The following is a 15,485-nucleotide window of genomic DNA, read 5'->3' as shown; positions in this document are numbered from 1 at the left end:
ATAAGTTGCCGACCCCTAAGTAATGAGGATAAATGAGAAGCCCTCCCAATAAGATCATGGATAAAGCATGGATGCCTACTATCACATTACTTACTATTCAATACTGTATTAGCAATGTTATATATAGCAATAAGAGAAGAAAAAGAAATAGAAAGAATTAGATTAGGCAATACAGAGAGAGAGAGAGAAAACCCCAGAGAATCAACCAAAAAACTAATCAAAATGATAAACAACTTTAGCAAAATTGCAGAATATAAAATAAACCCACACAAATCATTAACATTTCTTTATACTACCAACAGTAAGAGAGAGAAAGGGAAATCCTATTTAAAATTACTGGAGAAAATATAAAATACCTGGGAGTCTGTCTGCCAAAACAAACCCAGGAACTATATGACCACAACTCCAAAACACTTTTTACACACTCAGATGTAAACAATTAGAAAAACATTAATTGCTCATGGGTAGGCTGACAATATAATAAAAAGTACAGTTCTACTGTAATTCATTTACCTATTCAGTGCCAAACAAACTACCAAACAATTATCTTACAGAGCTAGAAAAAATAACAGAATTCATCTGGAAGAACAAAAGGTCAAGAACATTAAGTAAATTAATGAAAAATATGAAGGAAGGTGGCCTACTCTATTGATCTCAAACTCTATTATAAAGCAGTAACCTTCAAAACAATCTGGTACCTGCCAAATCTATGGATGAGGGAAGAATTTATGACCGAAGAAAGCATAGAGAATATTACAAGATGTAAAATAAATGACTGATTACATTTAAAAGTTTTTGTATAAATCCAATGCAACCAACACTAGAAGGGAAATAATGAACTGAAAAAAAAAAGTTAATCTCTCAAATAGAGAATTGTCTTAAATTTATTAAGAACACAAATCATTTCCCATTTGATAAATGGTCAATACGAATAGGCAATTCTCAGATGAGGAAATAAAAACTAAAGTCATTTGAAAAAATGCTCCAAATCACTATTGACTGGAGAAATGCAAATTAAAACAACACTGAGATACTACCACATACCTATCAGATTAGCTAAAATGACAAGTGTTAGAGGGGATGTCAGAAAACTGGGACACTAATACACTGTTGGTGGAGTTGTGAACTGATCCAGTCATTCCAGAGAGCAATTAAACTGGAACCATGCCTAGAGGGCTATAAAACTGTGCACACCCTTTAATCCAGACTACTAGGTCTGTATTCCAAAGAGGACAAAGACAGGACAAAAGGACCTACTTGTACCAAAATATTTATAGCGGCTGTTTTTGTAGTGTCCAAGAATTGGAAACTGAAAGGGTGTCCATCAAAAATTTCTTCTGAATCACATAAATGTTAGGGTTTCTAATATCTTTAACAACTCCATATTTTTAGAGACTAATTGACTCAAAAGCTCTGCCAGGGAATGTACCTTTCAGATAGAATCTTCACATCGTGCATTAAATCTCTGGCAGCCCTTAGGACATTGGGTAGTTTAAAGTGACCCTTTTGTTTATATCCATTCCTATCATGAGGACTTGCTCAGGTGACATGAGGGGGCAATGTTTCCTAGTTGTCATGGTAACAGCGCAATTATTATTATAAAATATACATTGTATAAACAAGCCTTCCAGTATAATCTGCTAAAAATTTATATATTATATGATTGGCAAATTATAGCACTATGATAACATATTGCACAGTTCTTGTAAACTTATCATTCCAAATTAGAGTGGGAATTTGATGGTTGTGTTGCTATTTTCTGTAGTGGGGTGAGGTGGGAAGATTTAATTTACAAAATTACTTATCTAAAGGAACTCATATATTTTACCAAACAGATTAAAGAATACAAAGAACATATAAGTGAAACAGGTCAAATTACAAGCCATGTAGATTGTCATGACTAGAATCATCCTCATCAAAGAGATCATCATTTGGATATTCATGTTATATGGATTATAAATATCATATTCATATTTTGGTGGCTTTTATGCTATCATCAAAGTCACTAAAAGTATGGAATAGCTTTTGAATGAATCTTAGATCAATAATTAGTATCTAATTGGATGGACAATGGGTATAATCAGCAGGATGGCAAGAACCCATATTAGTATAATAGCGAAATTGCCACTTCCTGAAAATTAGGAATGCAAAGAAAACTATTATGCTGGATCCCGCCAGGGCCTGGTTTCAAAAACATGTGTTTCATCAGCAATGCACTGAATTTTGGGTAAAGTACTTCAGAAGAAATTAACATCTGTCATTTCTCCTGTGTGGTTAATATATGAAGCAACTTTGCGTAATAATGGCATATGCTTCCTCTTGGCCTGTAGTGAGGAGATTAAGTAGTAGGTGATTTTAAAATGCCACTTATGTAAGTGAATTGTTATCCACTTGCAATTTAGATCTGGCACTGGTTACAGATGTTATGTATTGTACTAGTCTCTCTACCTCAGCTGACATATTTCTAATTTTTTGTGGATTTCACAGAATGACCACGCCAACCCATGCAAGAAGGGTTTAGAAAAATCTCTTGACATAAATAGCTTCAGCCATCCAATTGTCAGGATCTCTCCTTTAAATCTTTGATGCCAGTATGCCCCTATTCCCTTATAATATCTTTTCTAGCATTCTTACTATGATTAAAGACAGTCACTCATAATTAGAGAGAAGCAACACCATAGGTTCCTGACCATCTGGAGGGAAGAAAAACATAAGCTTTACTTCCATAGACAAATAATTGGGTGGGGTAACCAGCCCCCAGAGTTGATCTCTAAACTTTGTCAGAAATCCAAAACTATGTTACTATAGGTAAGGTTTGCATATGTATAGGCCTGTGTTACTTGCCTTTGCACACACAAAACCCTCAGCTCTATATGTGGCACTGAAAGAATATAATTGCATTTGACCATTCCTAAAAATTAGGGGGTATCAATTGAATATATTAATGTGACATAAAGAAGAAATGATGCTAGTGGGGTTTTTCTAGAAAGGGGGGCTTTTTGATCTTAGAACTAAGGAAGTTCACCTAGCAGATTAGCTAACATGACATCAAAGGAAAGTGGTGAATGTTGGAGGGGATGTGGCAAAATTGGGACATTAATGCATTGCTGGTGGAGTTGTGAATTGATCCAAACATTCTGGATGGCAATTTGGAACTATGCTCAAAGGGATATAAAAGTCTGTCTGCCCTTTGATCCAGCTATACCACTGCTGGGTTTATACCCCATAGAGGTCATAGGGAAAAAGACTTGTACAAAAATATTTATGGCCACACTCTTTTGTGGTGGCAAAAAATTGGAAAATGAGGGTATGCCCTTCAACTGGGGAATGGCTGAACAAATTGTGGTATCTGTTGGTGATGGAATACTATTGTGCTCAAAGGAATAATAAACTGGAGGAATTCCACGTGAACTGGAATGACCTCCAGAAATTGATACAGAATGAAAGGAGCAGATTCAGGAGAATATTGTACACAGAGACTGTTACACTGTGTGAATGTAATGGAGTTCTCTGTTAGCAGCAATGCAATGATCCAGGACAATTCTGAGGGACTTATAAGAAAGAAAACTAGCCATATTCAGAGGAAGAACTGTGGGAGTAGAAACACAGAAGAAAAAAACAACTGCTTGAACACATGGGCTGATGGGGATATTATTGGGGATGTAGATGTAGACGCAAAAAGATCACCCTAGTGCAACTATCAATAATATGGAAATAGGTCTTAATCAATGATACATATAAAACCCAGTGGAATTGCATGTCAGCTGGGTGGGGAGGGGGGTGTTGGGGGAGACGGAAAGAACATGAATCATGTAACCATGGGAAAATATTCTAAATTTAAAAAAAAAGAACTAAGGGAGTTATCTTTTCCATGTATTAGGTTTACAGAGGTTGGTCAAGGGTGTCAAATGTAATGTCTGCTGATCTGGAGAAGCCTGTCATATTAAAAACAGAGGCAGTATCATTAACCAGTGAGCATAGAGAGAAAAGGGATAAAGGGAGAGAGATTCTGCAGGGATAGTTTCTTCACTAGCTAACAACTGTATTTTAGCAATGTTTGTAGCAAGGACAATCCCCAGGTCAGAGCCATAGTGTTCTATGTGGTGGCAGACTCAACATCCACAGTCTATAATCTGAGCTTGTTTTAGCTAGAAACCTATTATAATGTGAGTTTCAATGGTAACACTAATTTCTATTCAATCTGTGGCTGTATTGGTTTTAGGAAAAAGGAGTACAGAATTCTTCCTGGTTACCATTGCTTGTTAACTAGGATGACATATGATGCTAGTTACTTGAGCATAGGGTTTTATGATACCTGCCTTTGACAAGGGCCATTGTTTTTCTACTATAATATGCCAACATAGAGCTCCAATTATCTGTCTGTATTAATGGGTTGTTTTAGGCTACAATTGGAAAGCTGCGAAAGCTGTCTTCTACTTTTTACATCACAGTTGTACATAGACATGAGAGAACCCTTTTTAAATTGTACGTGACCTCCTGTTAGAAACTCCCATTCACAATGAACATATCCCTCCCCATTGCAAGTAGAAGCATATTCAGAAGAAAAATAATATATAATAAAAATAATAAAAAATGATAAACAGGGGAGATATTGCAGATAGAATGATAAAGAAAATGAAGATTGCAACTATCAAGAATGGACTAACCAAGTATATATATGGTCATAGATTTAGCTTTGTGGTGGAATTTTTACACAGGGCTATAGGAACAAAGCATATTTTATCCTATATCTACATATAGGACCAAGTCCCTCATTCTTTTCAGTATATTAATTCCTAAAAGTATAAGATCAAATGCAAACTATGTAACTAGCATCATCTACTCATCAATAGAAGTTGAGCAATCTCTTTTAGTTATGTTAGCCAGGGTTATGGGTAGTAGTTTGGGTTAATGATGAAAGCACAAGAGTAAATATTATGTTTATTTTAAAGATCACTTATTATGAGTTCTTGCAGCCTTTTGTGTGTGAACAGTGGATTAATGAATCTTCTACTTTGATTGCTATTGGGGTTATTAACAACACTTCCCAAGCTGCTTTGGAACCTCCGGTTTGTTGAAATTTCTTTTTTATATATATATATATTTTTTTTTTAATTTTTTTTAAACCCTTAACTTCTGTGTATTGACTTATAGGTAGAAGATTGGTAAGGGTAGGCAATGGGGGTCAAGTGACTTGCCCAGGGTCACACAGCTGGGAAGTGTCTGAGGCTGGATTTGAACCTAGGACCTCCTGTCTCTAGGTCTGACTCTCAATCCACTGAGCCACCCAGCTGCCCCCTGTTGAAATTTCTTAACATAGACTCTGTCACCAGGCTATAAATTGTGTACAGAGAAGTCCAGTGGGCCTGTCTGCACTGCTATTCCTGCTTTATGGAGTTATTTCAGTCTCTTTTGCAGAGATCTTATGTAGAAGGAAACCAAAATGTCTCCTCCAAACAGTGAAGTATATTTTGAAGAGAAAGGTTTACCTTTTAGTAGAGGGTGGCCAAACAATATTTCATAAGGGAAGCTAGAGGATAACCTTGAAGCTTCTCTTCCCTTCACTTCACTAAAGAAGCTATCCTTGACACTCCACAGCATGCTTTCCACCTTGTAGTTATAGTCCCAGGCCAATTCTGTCCCACCACATATCCCCTTGCTGACAAAAAGGCACCTACCGGAAAAGAAGGTCATGGGTATTGATGAAGACATTCTGGACAAACAGGTTAGGATTGCAGCTATGATTGATATAGCAGCCTAGGTTGCTTTCTAACTTGCCATCATAGAACTGGCATATATTCATATCCTTATCAGTGGGTGCCATATTGATTGACTTGATAGTAATGCTTGATTTTAAAACAAAGCCACATGTGGATTTCACTACCACCTGATATTTGATTGAGCCAAATGGATCCTCCTTGTCTTCAAAATCCTTGCCATTAGAGCTAGATAGTGTGGTCTGGATGTCAGCTGCTATGGCTAGAGTCAAACCAAGGCTTTCAGCTTGCCCTCCCTCACTTCTGTACTGCAAGACAGTGTCAAAACCTTATCAGGGTTAGATTGGGCAGGTCCCACAAGCTAGAGCTGATGCATATTAGTCTTACTTAGGTAGATGCCTGATACCTTCAGTCTTTGCGGGACATGGTTTGTAACCAAAAGTCCTGGAACTTGCATTAATCAACAAGCTCTTGTTCTGTTCATCAGGCTCTTCTTTCTTAGATGGTCCCCATCCACATTCAGGACCCTCTGAGTTATCTCAAAATAGGTCTCCCTATTCAATGAGCTCAATCCTTTCCCCCAACTCCTGTAACAGATAAAAATGGGAACTCTGCAGTATGAGAGTTCCTTCCAGTATGGTGCTGTCAGACAAGGTCAGTGTCCACTTTGATCCTGTTACACTGTCTACCCTCCTAACATATCAGGGCTCTTCCATTCCTGTCCCTCCCTTCCCAACCAACTTCACTTATACAGCATTCATGTGAGTGTGGCAGACCTTATCTGTCTCTGAGACAGAGATTGTCTCCTTTTCCCCCCACTCCAACTTTATATTCTTTCTTGAAATGTGGAGGTAAATCTGTGTCTCTCTAGTCTGATTTTTCTTTCCCAGCTCCCTTCTCCAGACAAGGGATTCTGATGCTATGATCTTAATTTGTGACCTTACACAATGTTCTAAGCATCTCTTGGATCATCTAGTCCTTTCCTACATTCATGTGCCAAGTGAATTTTAAGGAGATGGGGGAAATGGTGTGTGGAATTTTAAGGTTAGTTGTGAAGGTGGAAAAGATAAACTGTTCCCTATGATCTCATATGTCTATTGCCATGTTTTATTTAATCTTTAAAAACATACATACACACATATAAATAGTAAAAAAATTGAATAGTAAGTTTTAGGATGAAGAGGTCTAAATTACTGAGCAGGCACCCCAGATACAATCCTCCTTTCTTCATATGCAAATAGAGTAAAGGATTTGTTGTAATCTGTCAATCCAAGAGTTGGTGCTGACAGGAGAGACTTTTTCAAGGTGTCTAAGGCAATCAGATGTTCTGGCTGACGTTGCAATGGTTCTGAAACAGTCTTTGATGAAAGCAGTTAAAGGTTTATTAATCTCACCAAATAATATGATCCACTGATGGAAATGTCCTGCTGCTCTGTGCCACCTATGGATAACTTGAAGTTGCTTCTTAGTCTTTGGGGCTATCAGTTGCTGGAAGTTTGGCCATGTTTTAGATATCACTGGTGCCTTCATATTGGAGAACTGTTCAACCTGAGGGTAACACCACTCTACTTTTGGATTTAGAGACTTAATGTCCTTTTTGGTGAAGTTGGAATAGTAAATGGCAACTGTCCCTCTCACAAATATCATCAGTAGGTACAGCCGATAGAAAATCATCAATGTATTGAACCAGGGTGGAGTCCTCAAAGGAGATGGAAGCTAAATCTTGTTGTAAGAATTGAGGAAACAAGGTGGGGCTTTCTTGTGGCAATATTGTTTATGCTCATTGAGTCTTTTTCCAGGTAAATGTGAAAAGATACTAATAATCTAGGTGAATAAGTATGCTATAAATAGCTGAACAAAAATCAAGTAATGTAAATCAAAGTAATCACTTTGTACTAAAAGGAATGGAAAAAAACAAAAGTAGCAGGGTTAGATACCACTTGATGTCAAAGAATTACATAGGAATTAATGACATAAGTGTCTTGTACGAAGTGGTAGGTTTACCATCAGGTCCTGGTTTAGGTTTTTTAAACAGATAGTATAGGGGTATTACAGGGCAATTTACATGGAATAATATCTTTGTCCCTTAGAGCATTAATGATAGGTTCAATACCTTCTATAGCTTCCCTAGTTAGAGAATTTTGAGATTTAGAGGGTGGAGGACCTCCCTCAACTTTTATAACTACTGATAAGGCATACTTTAATAATTCTACATCAGTAGAAGATGTGGCCAACACAGATTTAAGAATATTGGGGTGGGGAAAGGGTGAGCAGAAAGGTTGGGGTCTCAGAGGGGTTTTGTTTTGGTTGTTTTTGCTGGGCATTTTGACCCTGTGTAGTCCTGCTATGATTAATCTGTTAGTAGTTTCAATAACAGCAATTTTTCCCCAGGAGAGAGAAGAATATCTAATAAATCAGTTATATCCTCCCAATTTGGATGAAAGCCTCTAAAGGATGGCTTGGGACAAATAACTGCTATAGAGCCCTCATCAAATGTTTGGGTATCTTTTCTTCAGGCTGCAAGGTTAGAAGGGCTATATATGGGTAGTATATTTTAATGGTAATTCCCTCTTGCTTCACAATGTACAATCTTTTCTCTTAAGGAGATGACATTAATGGGAGATTCCCCTCTCCCCCATGTTATCATAAATAGAGGGTGGTGGAAAAAGTTATAGAGCCATGAGATCTTTTTGAATTGAAGTATTTCATTTGTCCAGAATATAACCCTTTAATAGCCTTTATTAAATTATTTTTAGTATGTAATAATCAAAAGTTCTATACAAGGACCAGAATAATTTATCAGAGGAATCCCTAGCTGTCTTGGACCAAATTTTACCTAGTTTAATGGCCCTACCTTTTGTTATTCCAAACTGAATGAGCTATTTTTTCTCCATGCTTGTCATAGTTGCCCTAATGGAGTTTTAGATGGGATGTTATTTAGAATTTCTCATTATGAAGCTAAGGCCTCAGTTACTACTCTTACAATGGAAATTCTCCTACTTTGATAAGGTCCTACTTTTCCTTTATTAAAATATGAAAACATCCAGGTTTTATACTTATTCACAATTGACTTACTAAACACGTGAACTTACTAAACTCACATTAATACATTAGCAAAACATTCAAATCAGGACTGGATTCTCAAAGCTATTATTTTCTCTGCCTTTTGTACTAAATTGATATACTTTATTAGCATTTTTATGGTTTCATGCACATATACACAGAATTCCAAGTCTTTAAACTTGTACTCTTTGGATTCTGTTGGTTATCTCAAATTGATTCTTTTGTTTGTTAGCAGAGACATTCATCTTAAAATTATATCGGGAGCAACTCAGTGGATAGAGCTCCGCCTGAAGATGGGAGCTCCTGGGTTCAAATGTGACCTTAAACACTTTCTATCTGTGTGACCCTGGGCAAATCACTTAATCCCACTTAACCCTAGCCCTTATCACTCTTCTACTTTGGAACCAATACCTAGTATTGATTCTAAGACAGAAGGTAAGATTGGGTTTGTTTTTTTTTTAATGGTATCAGTAACTAGATGTAATACTCTTACAAATATCACAAGTATTCATTCACCTGACAGATACTTCTCAGTGGAGTTTTCCTTCCTGCTTCTAACTCATAGAAACAAGTCTCTTTTGAAACAACTTATTATACAGTTCTCCACTAAAATATACTCAAATTTAACTAAAGGCACCTCATACTTTTTCTAGACTTTCTTGGCTTCAGGACCTTCCAAGAGGATATACCTGCCTTTATAAATATAAGAGGATAACTTAGAAGTTTCTTTTTCCCTTCAGTTCAGAAGGGGGTAACCTGGCTTTTAAAACAAATATCTTATCTCTAGACACCAAAAAATAATTGGTTTCCTACTAATGCAGAGCCATACCTTTCTAGATAGAGGAGAATTCATGATCCCAGGGAAGTCCTTCAAATCTCCCCAGTATACACTTTGGGAAAATTCCACAGAAGTTCCTTTTTTGGGAGTCTGGAGATCAAAACCTATGTGCCATCTGAGTTGCCAACTCTAATAGTTGTTAAAGTTCTTTACCTAAAAAAAAATTACTAGAAAACAGACTTCTGAAATAATTTGTTTTATTGCAAGGCCAGCAAATTGCCATAAGCAAAAGGACCTCTGCCATACCTGTCAGGAAAAACAACTAATTTACAGAATTTGTTTTTATAGTGAAAAAGTGGAACTTAAAGAGAGAGAAGAGGACTTGTGATGGGGATAGTAACAGGAAACTTATTATTATAAAGTATTACAATAAGAGGGTGCAATGAAAAGACATAGAAAAGTTGGGGATTTACAAATGTTTTTTACAGTTTGCAATGTGCCATAACTTCCAGTCTGTGAATACTAAGTGTTTTCAGCCTTAATATAGTAATCTATAATAATAAGCTTTTTGGTTTTGTGATTATGGGGAGAAGTTGAGCAGGGAAACAGTCAATTTCTTGGATGGGGGGAGGGTTTAGGGAAAGAAATTAAAGCTTATGATTTCTAATTTAACTATAAAATATATTCTTTCTTTCAGAGTTATTCTATAACTACATGATTAACTTAAATAATTATGTATTACTGCTAAGAAGTATCTTAATTTCCAGGAAAAAAATTTAGATAGGCTTAACTTAGCTGATAGCTAGGACTAACTCTTACCAAAAAAAAGAAACAAATTGGTAAAGTAATCAATATCAGGTGTTTCTTAGAAATCATTCTTATCACTGCCTGATTTGGAGGCTCTCAATGGGCCCCCACCTTCATCCTTCTTCCCTAAATTCTTCATTTTTTTCTCTTCCTTGAAAACATTCTTCTTTCTCAAAAAAAAAAAAGTGTGTTTACATACTAAATCATATGTCCACTGGCTTTTCAGTGACATTTTGTACTGGTTTTATTTGCATGTCCTAAAGGAGCTTCTCTGAATGTATCTCTTCTTTGTTTCCATCTACCTTTCCTGGATGATAGTAATCCTGACACTGACAGTTCCCTTTCCTCTTGATTTATGTCTCTTTGTCTTACAACATGGGCTTATGTGAAATCTGGTTACTCTGTATATAATTACTATATGCCTTTACTTCCTTTTTAAGATTTCCCATTAGATTAGAGATTTACTTGACTAATTTGGGCAACTTAAAAATCATTGTATTTGCTACCTTGAACATGTAGAAAAAAAATTTTAAATACTTTTCATAATTTGTTTAATTAGTATTATTGACTTTATATAGAATAAAATATTTCTATTCTTTTCTTGGCAGAATTCTCATTAAAAAAGCAAGAAGATAAAACTCTTCCATCTGAGGTAAAGGGTACATGCCCTAATAAAAGTCTTTCTTTTTTTTTTTTTTAAACAAAAATAAAATGTTTATGAATGGAAAGGGGGAAAATGTCCAAAAAGGTATCACTAACCTTTTGCACAGTAAATATAATAATGTTTTTAGTGAGAACATCTGTACAATTTGACCTTCAATTTTGAAAATGAAGTATTAGCATACACTAGGCTTGAAGCATATATATGTATATATGAAGCATATTTAAATAAAAACTTAATCGTCTATACTATTTATGTACCCTCTGAGAAAGAAAACACTAGGAAAAAAGGCATTAAATGTGTTACAATGGTGTCCTGAAACAGTTTTGAATAGGACTTCCATTCTCAAACCATAGAAACAAAAGGTGTAATTCCTTTGCATGTTAAATTCCAAGGTGAAATTCTCAGGAAAAAAACACTAATGGGTCTGATAAGATCCTGACTAAATGCATATCCAGGGTTCTGGAAAGCTACCTGGAAATGCTTACTCAATTCCTTTGTACTGCTTTCCCCCCCCCCCCCAAGACCCTATTATAATAGCAATGTTAGCAGTTTCCAGGTAGCCTTTTAAAAGGGCTGAAAACAATTATGAACCAACTCTGGGAACTCCCAAGTATGTGTGTAAATGAATATCGGAAACAGCATAATCTGTTCACAAGAAGTTTAAGTACTATAAAAATAAACCCCACCTTTTATAGAGTTGGACGTATATGTATGGCTTGAGCCAAGTTAAATATCATCCTCATTTATTTTCTTTGTATAAAATATCTTCATCATTGTAAAGATTTGAGATCACTCCAAAAAAAGGGAAGTTATATATCATTGCAATGTGCTTTGAAAAAGCAACTTCCAAAAATGAAATTATGTATAGAAAAGCTAGATTTTCAAGCAGAAATGGAGATAGACAAAAAAGAGAAAGAAAAAATGAAGGAAGGAGAAATTATTAATAGATGGGCTCTTGGGTCTATATCTTAAGAGGGTAAGGAAATAAAGGGACAGCTAGACCCATAATATCTGAGGGAAGATTAATGAGGTTATGTAAGTAGGTTCAGTTTTACAAAAGAATAAATTGTATCATAAAAATAATTAAAATTTATTCTTACATATCAGTGAAAATCTGGCTTTTTTGTACTGCTGCACAAGGATCTTTTAAATGGAAAAAATAGGTTTACAGAATTTCAAATTTACAAAATTAATAAAATGAGGTATATTCATTTCCTAGAACCAAAAATCTTGAAAGAAAACATTTTCATGTGGCACCCTCTGAAATGTGATTTTGAAGTTCTTGAATCTAACATAAATATCCTTGTAAGGGTTAAAATTGGAAGCTAGATCATTAGAAAGATAAAAAGGGGAGAACTAGGACAGAAATATGTTGCAAACTTCTTCCTAATTATGTTGAGTGGCACAAAATAGAATGCCACAGAGCTAGCCATCTTCTTAGTTTCTTCCTTACCAAAAGTTATTAATGTAATTTATTAGAATATTTTTCCATAAAAACAGTATTCTAATTTTATAATGAGAATCTATGGAAAAATAGGATTCAGTGGTCAAAGATTTCACTTAACAGAAAATTCTGTTAAACTCTGTTTCACAAAGCAAGTGATTCCCCTAACCTGACAAAAACTAAAATATTTGTCATTTGGTTATTCAAACCTGGAATAGCATTTTCTAAAGAAACAATTTATGCATAGTAATTCGATTCCCAGCTGCTCATGAACATTTATTTAACCCATGATGTACTTAAAATACAATATTTAACTAGACCACACTCTGTGTGATAAGGCATCTATCAAGAAATGCTCCAAATTGGGAGCCAGAAGCATAATCCCCTCTTTACCCACTTCCACAGGGAATCCTTGGATGATAACCCCGACTATTTCTCCCCCACCCACTCCCTCCTCTGGTCGACTACAGACCATGGTCTGGGACAGGGACTGCACACAATGGGGATGGGGAATGAGGGAGGGGGAGGGGTAGGGTGAGGCATGAAAAGTGACCTGGGGGTGGAGAGCATTTAAGGGGTTTGGGGGTAAGGGACTGTAGGGGCCTGGGACAACCCCACCAGTGTCATCACTGAAAACCTCACCCAAGTCCTAGGCCAACTTCCCACCACCACTTTTCTTTTCTTCCCAGGCTTGCCTGCTTCCTTTTCTACCGCCAACACCTGTTGCTTCCAACCAGGGTGACTCTATTCCCAGGTCCAACTGTAGAACAAAACAGTCTCCCCGCTTCTCCCCTGACTATCCCTGAAGCCAAGCACACAACATTTTTGAGGTTTTTTTTTTAAGGTTTTTATTGATAGTAAGATTAGGAAAACGGGATAGGAAAGCTCTGCCCTAGCTCTTACCCCAGCCCCCATACTCCTTTTCATTTAGATCTTCTAGGGAAAAGACTGAAGACCTTCACAGAGGTGCTAATAGCTACTGGGATTTATATAGTGCTTTCACATTTGCAAAGCACATTAGACATAAATTTTCTCTTTTGCTTTGTTGTGCTCAAAGCACAAAAGTAAGATTTCTGTTAGACTGAAAGTTAAACCAAGTCACGTCCCCCTGGGCATTTCATCACAGGGGCTTAGGGAGCGAGGGAGGCGCTGTGATTCAGGGAAGTAGAATGGGACCTTCCAGGGTGAAGGAAATGGGATGTTTCCAAGGAGGCCCTTCCAGGGGCTGATATAATAGTAGTGAGAAGGAAAGGTGGAGCTGCTTTTGAGGGTGGAGCTGTGGATTGGGATGGAGCCCGGCAGAGCATACCAGGGATAAGGGGAAGGAAGAAAGAACCATGATCACACCAGCAGGAGAGGAGTTTCCTATGGCTACTGGGCATCCCAGGGTATCCATTCATATGTAAAGTATGTACATAAATTGGGCCTCCATATACTGGAGATCTACAAGTGTTCTGCACTAAATTTGAGCAAGGGAATTGATTAACTTTTATCTTTTAGAATCTATAGAAATTTATGTGAAAATTAAAATTATATAAAGTAGCATGATCTCTTTTTGGGGGAGGGGATAGACAGATCTCAGGCTAATGGAGAATAGTCATCTTATTAAGGCTTTATGCAATTGATCTCTCACATTTAGCACATTAATTACAACTACTTAACAATAGGATTATTTGCTATGTTAAAGGGTGTGAATAATATTTAGTAATATTTAATTTTGATGCTAATTACCAGTGAATACTAAGTAGTTTCATTCAATTCTTCCTAGTTGCCTGTCAAAACACCTGAAGTTAAGAAGAGCCTGCCACTGGTAGAAAAGAGAACAGAGCCTGCAGTTTCACATTTGTTTATTCAAGAGGATGCTAAAACAAAAAATGGAAGCCTTCCTCCTGAGGAAAGTACCCCTTTACCTCCTGTTTCATTAAAAGGGAAAAATACATTTGTAGAATCTATAGATGGAAGAGATAAGCCAGTACATGAAGTGACTGAACCTGAAGGAGACACGTCAGAAAAACCGTTCACAGGCTCACCTTCATCAGAAGTAAAGCTAAGGCAGAGTCGTATGAGCCTAGAGAAAATTGAACTATTGCAATCAGAAACAAGGTTGAAAAGTATCATTTTAAGCCCAGATAGAAAAAAGAAGAGCACAGATGAAGGTGGATTAGAATCAAAAAGGCAAAGTTTTAAACAAGAAAGCAGAAAAAGCTTAGGATTCAAAGAGCTCCAGGATCTAAAAGATATTGATGCAGCCTCAAAGGTATCTATGTTCATATTAGGATTGCACATTAACTGCGCAACTACTTTAAAAAAAAAAACCCTTAAATGAAAAACAAATGGAAAACATTTCTATTTTCTAAGACATACATTTTTTCAGACTTGACATTCTAATCTTACTAAAGCCACATTACAAGGGTCAACTGAATTTTGGAGGAGGCAACAGCAAAATGATCTAATCATTCTAGTACCTGCTAAAAATAGTTTCTTGTGAAATTTTAGGACTTTCAGGAAAATCAAGTGGGAAAGTCATGGATATGTAGGGAAATTCAAACTTGGGGATGTTTTAACAATAATTTTCTTTGTGTTATTTTGTTGGAAGCACTTACAAACTTTTTCGGTGTTATAAATGGGTATGGTTTATAGTTTAAGAATGAGGTATGAATGAAACAGTAGTTAGTATAGAACCTACCTTAAAATGGCCAATTTATTATTTTTTTTTTTGCTTAATACTTTCCATCTTTATTTGAATTAATACGATAAGATAGTCTTAGGGACAGTGTGATGTCAAAGGAAATAGCTCTAGACTGAAAGCAAGGAGACTTGGGATCTCATTTAAGACACATAAAGTGAGGGGAATGGACTTGATGGCTTTTCCTATAAGAATTAAAGGAGAAATTATCTTATTCAACACTGATATTATGGGAAAAATACTCCAGTCCAGCAAGATGAATTCAGTCCCTTGCTCATTTTTTTCTCCCCAGTTTGCCAAAATCTGGGGATATGGAACTCTGAGGA

The 15,485-nt window shown here is 36.3% G+C and overlaps 1 protein-coding gene across 1 annotated transcript in view; it reads left to right on the top strand.

Moving 5' to 3' along the window:
* C2CD6 (C2 calcium dependent domain containing 6) overlaps positions 1–15,485 on the top strand; it is a 120,947-nt gene that overhangs the window by 83,531 nt on the left and 21,931 nt on the right. The window contains exons 12-13 of the mRNA XM_044670641.1: positions 10,974–11,017; positions 14,242–14,730. Of these exons, the coding sequence (XP_044526576.1) occupies positions 10,974–11,017; positions 14,242–14,730 (533 nt within the window). The remainder of the gene's footprint in view (positions 1–10,973; positions 11,018–14,241; positions 14,731–15,485) is intronic.

This window comes from Gracilinanus agilis, chromosome 3 (genome assembly GCF_016433145.1).
Source record: "Gracilinanus agilis isolate LMUSP501 chromosome 3, AgileGrace, whole genome shotgun sequence".
Taxonomy (NCBI): domain Eukaryota; kingdom Metazoa; phylum Chordata; class Mammalia; order Didelphimorphia; family Didelphidae; genus Gracilinanus; species Gracilinanus agilis.
The sequence above is the reverse complement of the archived record's forward strand: the minus strand, read 5'-3'. Positions and strand labels throughout refer to the sequence as shown.